This window comes from Amia ocellicauda, chromosome 13, assembly GCF_036373705.1.
Source record: "Amia ocellicauda isolate fAmiCal2 chromosome 13, fAmiCal2.hap1, whole genome shotgun sequence".
Taxonomy (NCBI): Eukaryota; Metazoa; Chordata; class Actinopteri; order Amiiformes; family Amiidae; genus Amia; species Amia ocellicauda.
In genome coordinates this window covers 11,509,747-11,520,319 of record NC_089862.1, presented here as the reverse complement: position 1 = coordinate 11,520,319, position 10,573 = coordinate 11,509,747, and the positions used below count along the sequence as shown (strand labels likewise).

General features: G+C 42.5%; 1 gene segment (V, D, J or C); it reads right to left on the bottom strand.

Moving 5' to 3' along the window:
- Nucleotides 1-512: 512 nt before the first annotated feature.
- Nucleotides 513-9,446, bottom strand: LOC136766325 (immunoglobulin kappa variable 4-1-like). The segment is given in 4 exon segments: nt 513-535; nt 3,622-3,698; nt 8,794-9,124; nt 9,361-9,446. Coding segments are annotated over 4 exon segments (504 nt in total).
- Nucleotides 9,447-10,573: the final 1,127 nt, after the last annotated feature.

Here is a 10,573-nt window from a genome sequence, read left to right as displayed (position 1 = left end):
TGAATTACTGATGCAGGACATCATGTCTTGGGAATATGTGCAGTAAAGTGGACAGCAGTGGCAAGATGTGCTTTTCTTGGCAACGCCAGGCGGTGTTCTGTAACAGTCCGAGCACTTCGTAACGAGTATATGTCGTTCTGCTTCCTAATGCTGCTCACGAAACTGTAGCAAAAAAATCAGTTACAGCAAATCGGCTTTGGCCAATGGCTGACAGTAATCAAAAACACCCGCAGTTCCCCAATGAGCTGAAACAGCCTGGAAAGAACGGGTGATGGATTTGAGCTGAATAAGGAGGTCAGGCTCTTGTTTAGCAAAGGTTTAGTTAAGGCAGTGATGCACCGAGCGGGAGATTGAGTCAAATCTCTCGTGGGTTGCTCGCTCAGCAATGCATCACCGGATCCGGGTCGTAGTGCTAATCGCAAGTTGTGCAAAGTATATAGTGGTGATGATGGTTGTCACGGCCCGCGGGACATGGTAACAGGGGACCCAGTTACAATGCGTGACAGAGGTTGTCAGACAGGCACGGGTCCTATAGCTACAGAACAGGGCACGGCAAAGACGGGGTCATCGTCACAGGTAAGGGTCACAGGTAAGCGATCAGGCAAACAGGAAATCAAGGAAAGTCCAAAGTCATGGTTGGGAGGTAAATCAGGAGATCAAGGATACAACAATATAACACAGCACTGAGACACTACTCAACAATGTCACAAACACTGACCAAACTTCACACAGTGTGAGAGCCAGTGAGGGGTTCATATGTAGAGCAGAGGGAAGCAGGACACCAAGTTGGGAGGTGCAGAGCGAATGGGAGCACAGGGTGACTGAACAAGTGCACATGGTGTTCAGGAATGTTGATTGATTGATTGAGGGGAGCTGGGAGAAGTGACTGGTAAGTAAGGGTGATGGTGTTATCTAGTGGGGAAAAGTGGAAGTGCTTGGCCTGGAAGAAGAGTGCTGGTCTGTGGCCGTGGGACTGGTAGATTGCAGTAATATTACAGCAAACATCTGTGCTGCTTATTTACTCATTATATGGATTGTTTCAAAAACATAAAAACACCATAAAAACATCTGTAATGCATTCATTTGGCGGCAGGCCAATTTGTTTATTAAGGGACCCTCACACAGTGAATTTGGGACAGTGCGGCCGAGATCATGGTCAGTCAGTAGCGGCGAATGCGCCTCCTCTTGGCGCGCTTGGTCTTGCCACTCGCCTCTGCAGTCCCTGAAACACAGAGCGAAACACACGTCACTGTCTCTGTCCCCCTTCATCGCCTCCCCACTCTGTCCTGTTACTCTGGCCTCTGGATTCGGTTCAAAGCTCAAGTGTTGAAGGAAACTACAGAAAAAACAATTGCTACTCCTGTGAAATACATTTTCAAGTGCTCCTTATGAAAACCAACTAACCCACTGGAGAGAGACGGCGCGCTTCCCACTGAGAGACTCATCGCATCAGAACGTACCTGCTGGGAGATGTGCCGGCTCCCCTCTGGCCTGCCTTGCTGCTCCTGGCTGTGTTGGACGGGTCTGTGTGCAGAAAGGGCAGAATCTCTCAGTACAAACGCTACACACAGAGCTCTGCTGATGAGGCCGTCATGCGCAGTGTGCGGCTGTGTGACACGCAGGAGGGACTGACGCACACGGCTGTTGCAGGATCAGCAGCAAACTAAGACATAGATGTCAATTAATAACAGCATATAGAAATGTTTTCCAGTGGGATCCTAAACAATCGAACTGAACTAAACCAGTCTATCCTTTCAGTAAAGCACACAAATTCAGTCTCGTAAATAAGTAAATAATAATCCATGTTTTGGCTCAAATATTGTGTGTGTGTTTGTGCAGCTTCAGGGCTGCTGCTCACACTGTACGTACCGCAGGTGTCGGCAAATCAGCCTCCCTGGTCTCGCTCAGCTCCTGGGCCTGAGCGATGACTGCGGGCCTGAAGCCCACGGTGGGGCAGACGGAGGGATGGGCGTCGGGCAGCAGCCTGTTGGCCACTGCGCTGGCCAGTCTCTGCTGTAGGACTGGACTGCTCTCCAGGTCGGCCACACGCAGGTCCCCATCCAGGGTCAAATCCTCCCGCAGCTCCAGGAGAACAGGGGCCACTGCCGTGCGATCCAGGTCGCATTGTGACAGCAGCCCTGCCGTCCACAGCTTCTGCAGGAAGATCACCTTCCCTGGAGACCTGGACACCAGCACGGATACCTGCAGCAGCAGGATGTCCTCCAGCGCCTCCCGCCTGCGCTGCAGCTTCCTGTCACTGGAGATGGGGCACAGCTGCTGCAGCAGACTGCGCACAACAACTCTGATACATTCATCAGAGCACTCTGGGGCACTCTGCAAAGTCAATTAACACATATAACATATGAATACACACACAAGGACAATAAAACTCAATACACACACAAACAGTTACAGATACACACAGCTCAGTAGCAGAGGGCAGTAACACACTCACACACAGCTCACTAAAACAGCAAACTAACATTAACACACAGCACAGTTACACACTGACAAGCTTACTAGCACAGTGGTGTAACACACTCACAGCTCACTGCAACAGCGCAGTATCACTTACACACCGCTGACTATATCAACACAGTAACACACACAGCGCAGTACAACAGTGCAGAAACACATGGACTCATTTCATGGGAAAAGGTGCCAATCTGTTGCTGCCAGAAAAATGAATAATACAAGCGCTGCCCTGTTCATTCACATGTGGTAGAAAATGTGGGCAAAGCTGCCATCTTGCCAAGGGCTACTGTACGGCTGCAAATGTTATCAAACAATACAGATATATGTAATAAAGTCCAATTTAAGATTGTTAATTAATGACAGGCTATTTGGCAGGTTAATTGCTGTACTGTGTAAAACTAAACAAACCTGTTTAAGCTGTGAATGTATTCAGTATATTATTATTAGTGCAGTATCAAAGTATTTGTGTGTTTCCTTAATTCAACGACTGTGGACGGTGTTTGGTGCACACAGCAGCTTTTAGTTTGAAGATGTATTCATTCAAGTTTTATGAGTGTCAATATGACTGAGTAGAATCAAGGTCCCTTTCAGGCCTTAAAATCTTTACACCAACACATACATTATACATTAATTATTATTCACACAAGTGGCAAGAGAAATATTGATGTCTAGTTGATTGTAAAGTATGAAATAGATACACTCACATAATTATATGATCATAACTTAATGTACAGCGGTAGTCCTGAAAAGTTATACTCTTTCCTGTATCTGATCGTGCATTGGCTCAAACATTGTGTGTGTGTTTGTGCAGCTTCAGGGCTGCTGCTCACACTGTACGTACCGCAGGTGTCGGCAAATCAGCCTCCCTGGTCTCGCTCAGCTCCTGGGCCTGAGCGATGACTGCGGGCCTGAAGCCCACGGTGGGGCAGACGGAGGGATGGGCGTCGGGCAGCAGCCTGTTGGCCACTGCGCTGGCCAGTCTCTGCTGTAGGACTGGACTGCTCTCCAGGTCGGCCACACGCAGGTCCCCATCCAGGGTCAAATCCTGCCGCAGCTCCAGGAGTACAGGGGCCACTGCCGTGCGATCCAGGTCGCATTGTGACAGCAGCCCTGCCGTCTTCCGCATCTGCAGGAAGATCACCTTACCTGGAGACCTGGACACCACCTTGGATACCTGCAGCAGCAGGATGTCCTCCAGCGCCTCCCGCCTGAAGTACAGCCTCCTATCACAGGAGATGGGACACAGCTGATGCAGCAGGCTGTTCAGGACAACTCTGATACATTCGTCAGAGCACTCTTGGACACTCTGCAAAGTCAATTAACACATATAACATGAATACACACACAAGGAAAATAACACTCAATACACACAGTTACAGATACACACAGCTCAGTAGCAGAGGGCAGTAACACAGTCACACAAAGCTCACTAAAACAGCAAACTTTTTCTCTCTCTCTCTCACCTGAACCGGTAAGTCACTGCCACAGCTCAACTTGTAGCTCTGTTGCCAGAACCAGAACCAGAAACCAGAACCAAGTAGAAGAGTTAACTGGGAGAAGGAGATTGAGCCGGACGAAGAATTCTTAAAAGGACTTTATTAATTAAAGAACTTTAGAACCTGCGCTGCCCGCCTGTGCCCACCTGATCAGTGGAGTGTATGCAGCTGGACAATTGACTAAGTCGACTGTAATACAGAAGTGTTCAGTCATTTAATTAGCTATTGAGTCTTAAGAAACTTGAGCCTTGGAAACGAACAGGGCCCTGCTTTCCTCAAAGACTTTGTCTTCAAGTAACTACGGTGGAAAACCCTGCTTGCAAAGAAGACATCCTGTGCACAACCTTGGAGCCTTCAAACCAGTGGAAAATCTGTTTGGAAAAGACTCTACTTTCACGAAACCCCAGCTTCCAGGAGCATCGACTCAGGAAGTTACTGGACGAAGCCGAACCGGACTGCCTTTGTTCCAAACCACACGGACCTCGTCCCGCCCCGTGGAACCTCGTGCCGTGTGTTTTTATCTGATCCCGAAGACAGAGAGGCCTCTCTGCGACGAAGTTCAGATAAGTTTAACAGTTTGGAGTTAATTATTCATGACATTTGAGAAATCAATTAGAAATGTTACTCTGTGAGTCATGAACTTTAGAATGTGTAATATCATTTAGTATTTTCTTAAATATAAATGTGTGTTGCATTAAACTGTTTTGTTTGACAATTTTAGAAATAAAACCTGTCCAGGCCGAGAAATATCTTCTCAATCCTGTTTAACTGTTTAGTCTGAAATTAACACACGTTAATAGACACTAGATTATAGGTGGCCCTGCCTATCCTTAATCACTGAATAATAATCAATTAAGGGGAATTGTGGTAACAAGAAATGATAGAATCTTTCTCGGCACCCAAACGTAAATGAGACTGATATATATAACGAGAATTGATTTGACATAAATACTAACCTGCATAGTTATTTGATGTCCGACTAACAGTACTAATGAGAGACTCACCTTCGTCTTACTAACCGGTATTGTAGTCAATGTATTTGTAATTTTGTTTAACGATTGATGTGTTATCAAATGCGATTCCATGTTCTTTGATTTTGTCACAGAAGTGATTTGTCTCAGATTTGTTGATCTTGAGTGAATTTTAATCAGTTTTTCCCTTTTTGTATAACTAGTGTAGTGCTACATTTTATTTTTGTTTTTAATAAGCTTGAGAATTTGTATCTTTGGAATTGGTGTCTGCGCCCAAATATTACAGAAATTGAGTTCTACACGATTCTAGGATTCTTGATAAGGTGATACTTAAATTCACTTCTCTAACTGAAATGTATAAGTGTACCTTACGCTACACCACTCTTATCAACAGTCTACATTTCTTGCTGTAATTAGCATTGTTCTTCAGTTCCCACTTCTTAGATAAATCATAAGGTCTGGCTGATGCATCATGCATTCATTCATAGTTGGTTGCCATTTTAATAATTGTACTGAAACAATTAGAGCTCTAAATGCAGGTAGGGGTGACCTATTAAAAACTGAAATTAAGCAGATCGATTTTTTTTTTTATTGTAAAATTTAACAGGACGGCTTATGCCTAGTTGTGTGGTCAATTGGGTCATATTTGTTTTATTTTATTGCACCATATTTGTAAGTATATTTTTTCCTGAATCCTAATGATCCCCACTGTTACATTTCAGTGACTATTACTTCCCCACAGAACCTGAAGATGTCTGTAGGGATCACACAACATACGACTCCAGGTCTGTGTTCAATGGAAACTGCCGAGCATTGCAGAGCTTTGAATGAAACACAAAGCAATTGGACTCTGGTCAGATGCATATAATCTGCATGTACATGTTTCCCTTTTTAGTAGGCATGTATTCTTAGTGATATTTGTCTCCATTATACTGGATACATTACATTTTAACATGTGATCAGACTCCTCCTTTTATCCTGTTCCTTATTCATTTAGCACTAAATATATTTTGATCAACATACATTTTCAGTGTATACTGTATTGTAACATTTGTATGGCAAGGCAAAAAAAAAAAGATCAAAAATAATAAAACATCCTCACTATGTATGTCTCACTTTCATTTGGCTTTATTCGCTATGTTGATTGTGCTTCATCACAATGTGCAGTCCAGTGCTGAACAGTAACACATCAGGAAGCACAAGATCAGCAGTGTTGAATAAGACCACTCACACTCACACACACACGCCTGCACATACAGACACACGCAGCAGTACTGGGAGCTCAGCATCACAGTAATGATAACTCCAGAGTGAGTCAGGAATGCTTTAATTCTGAACCAGGAATAGTCGCTGTTCACACGGGCACAGGCTACAGGCCAGACACATTTCCCCAGCACAGCCCCAGCTGACTGAGCACAGTGATCGGCTCATCCAGATCAATTCCCCTATGAGTGTGCAGGGTGGGAGTGGGCAGAGCTGTAGTGTGGATTTCCAAAGAGCACCCCCTGCTGGTCTGAACAAAGTATAAAAATGTCTGATAACACTATGTTACACAATTTCTGTTCCTGGGTAGTAAGCGTTATTTCCTAATTGCTTATGCCTCAAAAGTATATAAAATGGCTATTATTGCCCACAAACTTTGCTTTTGTGATCAGGACAGTGATATTTTGAAATGTACCCTATTTCAAATGAGAAAACGGGCGAATTTGTGTCTTTTCCTTCACATAAAGTCAGAAAAAAACAACATGAATCCAAATTAACATGTAAGTAATACAGAAAAGGCTGTGTCGGAGAGGCCCACGACAAAGGACTTCAGATGAGTCGTTAAGTGTGTGACCCCCTGTACTTAAGCGGTCGTGCAGTGTGCTCTCCTTCACGACACAAAAGACACACATTCAGTGAGCGATGGTTGTAACAGTGAGCTGCCCGTCATCCTCAAAATGGTCTCATTGTAGAAATGGTGTAGTTTGAGCCTGAGTTTCCTCAGCCACACGGCCATTCCATCCTCTTCCTACCATTAAATACATATTTGTTATAGTTTTTTTGTAGTAAAGGGGTTGTTACACATACAAATTCACGTAAATGTTATGACTGCCACCATATACCAAAGGTTATCAAAATCAGGTAAAAGCATTGTTTTAACATTTTTTATTGTTGTTACACAACAGGTTTACATATGTAGTGTAAACCGTGTAAAACAAGTTTACTATGCATAAGGTTAATTTAAATATAATGCAAACATGTATTTTACAAGGTATTTTAAATACATTTGTGAACAGTGTGTAAACCTTAAGGAGTTTGATTAAAGTTTTAATCATTTTACTGAGACGTTTAGGAGCCTCTCCAGGACTCGGTAGGTACCAGGCTAGATGTGACCACTTTGTATTATCCTTGACATCAAGTGCTGTGCTGGTCTTGCAGTCAGGAGTGTCTCTGTCTCCTGGCTGAACCGAGAGAGCTGCAGACTGGGCCAGTACAATCTCTCCTCTGGATTGGGACACAAAACGAGAATTATCAGCAATTTCAATTTCAAATGTATACTCATTATTCTGAATTCCATATTAGGAAAGAAACAAACTTTTGTTTTGTTTATAAAGTAAACCAAATATAAATACAATTATTTACCAGAAAATAAGCAAAGTGCCCAGATGAAAATAATAGGATTTTTGCAATTCAGATATATATTTAATACAATCATTCAATTTTCACTTTAATTTATATTATTCCAAATGTAAACAGTTACAAATCCAATATAGTAGTTATATATATATATATATATATATATATATATATATATATATATAAATGTTAATGTTCATGCTTCATTATTTTTAATTCAAATGTTAGTAAAAGTCCTCACATGGACACAAACAAACAATACAATTATTGTATAAATAAAAACATCTTTCCCTGATTTATACTGGTTTAATGAAATTCATTGAGAAGCAGAAAGTTTATTTGTATTCATTGCTTGCCTATACCTTTCCAGTATAACTCCCACCCCTGCTCTCTGGTTAGACTCAACCTCTCACTTTGCTTCTAAATGGATTCACCTCCTGATTGATTGAAATGTAAAACACTTTTGAGCTCATTAATGTTACAAATAAATATACTTTACACAGCAAATAAAAAAACATAAAGAAGTGTAATCCTGCCATTGTTTCACATATCACAGTGTTAGGCAGGTCAATATGTAGCCCAAATGGAATCAACATGTCAGTGTATTTGATCACGTCTGACAGAATAGGGGCTGAAGCTCACAGCCCTTCCCAGAGCCAAGGCTGGGCTCCACTGATCTGCCCTCCCTCCTCCCTCTGCAGCGCCTTGACACATTCACACAGCACTCTAATGTGTCAGGACTCCTCTACTGACACAAGGACATGCCATTAACAGGGGCCAGTCAGCGACCACAGTCTCATCCTCATTCCAGACTGTGTCTGTGTTGAAGAGAGGAGGGAGAGCATCGCAGACAGAGATCTACAACACTGGAGATGGGATAATGTTGCTGTCTACATAGTTTGCTTAAAACGACAGTGACAGGGCAGAGAGTATATTTCTGCTTTTGAAACTGACTGGTGACATATATTTGTTCAAATAAGGCAATAGATTTAAAATAGCAGATATTCTAATACTAAAATATATATTTTAATCGGTACCTTATAAGTTTTTCCTCCGTAGCTTTATGTATCTCAATGTTGTTATTGAAGCTCAGTGTGTGTGCAGTGCAGCTCCTCACAGGCTGTGTCCCATTTCACTGCCTTCACCCTCAGCACCTGCAGTAGGTCTCAGCTGCAGCAGTGCAGTCTCTGTGCAGTTCAGCTGAGGGAGGTTTTTGTACGACTGTGTAGCACGGTGTGAACACATCCTTACTGTTGAGATAGTGGTTACTCTGACAGTAGTAATCTCCTGCATCTTCAGGCTGGACTCCACTGATGGTCAGAGTGAAGTCAGTCCCAGATCCACTGCCACTGAATCGCTCTGGGATCCCAGACTGACGGGTAGTGGCAGCATAGATCAGGAGTTTAGGAGCTTCTCCAGGTTTCTGTTGGTACCAGGCTAGGTAGTGATAGCCACTATAAATGTACACTGCACTGCTGGTTTTACAGTTCACAGTGACCGTCTCTCCTTGTTGAACAGATTTGACTTGTGGAGTCTGAGTCACAGTAACCTGTCCTCTGGTTTCTAAACATAATAAACATATAGTTTAGTTAGTTATAGTCAAGTTAATGAAATTTTGTAAATATACACGTTTTTTTTATCGTGTTATATCATGATTTTTCCTTTTTACTTTAATCAGAAGTTTTTACATTAAATACATGAAGAATTGTATTAGTAAATAATAATTGATGTGTTGCTAAAATAGGAACACACATCTTAGAAAATAATACATACAATATTATAGTAAACACATTTCTCACCCTGAGTGCAGATGGCGAGAGCCCAGATGAAGATGGTGATGAAAGTCATTGTTGTTGTGGATTGTGTTGCCATGAAGGGCAGCTCTCAGTCATGAAGTGTTAAACTCACAGGGCTATAAACACTCCCAGAGCACTGAAGCATGTGCTGCCCATGCAAAGTGGCTCTTGTATGCAAATTGTCTTCCTGGGTACAACAGTCTCTTGTAGTCCAGCAGTGCTGTGAACTCAGGCTGGATGCTGTGTGTCTGACAGAGTGAGATGAGCAGTTTAGGATGAAGTCTCCAAAACAACAGGACTAGAAAACAGCTCTATGAGTCATAGGTTTTATATGTTACCTGAGGAGGACTAATGCATGTTTGATTTGTTTTAACAATCCTTTTCAAGTTCATTTAATTGACTCCATCAGTCAGTCTTTAGTAATAGTATAGGACACTGTTTAGTTTTGTATTATAATAACCTGTATTATTATGCACTCATTGCTTGATGAACCACAGAAGTGTTGTGTCTCCCTCTTGTGGTCAGTGTTAATAGCTACAGTCTGTATTGCTTTCATTGATGTTGCCAGCAGACATCTGAAGAGGAAAGTAGCTGTAACACATCCAGGCTCCTGCTTTATCTGACTCGTATGTAAATGGTTTGCAGTTGTAAGCTGATTTTTCATTAATGGCAAAGGATAATAATTGTCAAAGTATTACTACAGGTAATGCAAGAATTATATTTGAAATAATGACCAAACACCTTTTTAATACTGTATTCATCTCTTTTAACTTTAGAAAATACAAATAATTGTAAATGGATGGCAGTGCTCATTATTGAGTGTTATTACATTATGGGTATAATTATTACGTTGTCCTAACAATTTTTTTATCATGCGGATAACGTAATAAATGCCAATGACGAAAGTAGCTCTAACACATCCAGGCTCCTGCTTCACCTGACTGCCATTCCAACAGATCCAGTGCTGTGCCTTGTCCAGTCACACATCATTCAGAAACAGGGAGACAGTGATCCAGTGTGGGTGAACAACAGGGCTTGTCCCTATTTGAGGCATCAGGTGAGACTGGGTGCACAATCCAGGTGTTGGCACCCTGTCTTCATCTAATGCCTCAGGTCATTTGGGAGAGCAGACATGAAGATGAAAAGGATCCTCTGCCTCCCCTCCACGCACTGCGTTTCTTGCTGCTGTCCATGGGCTTCTCTTTCTTGTCCAGCT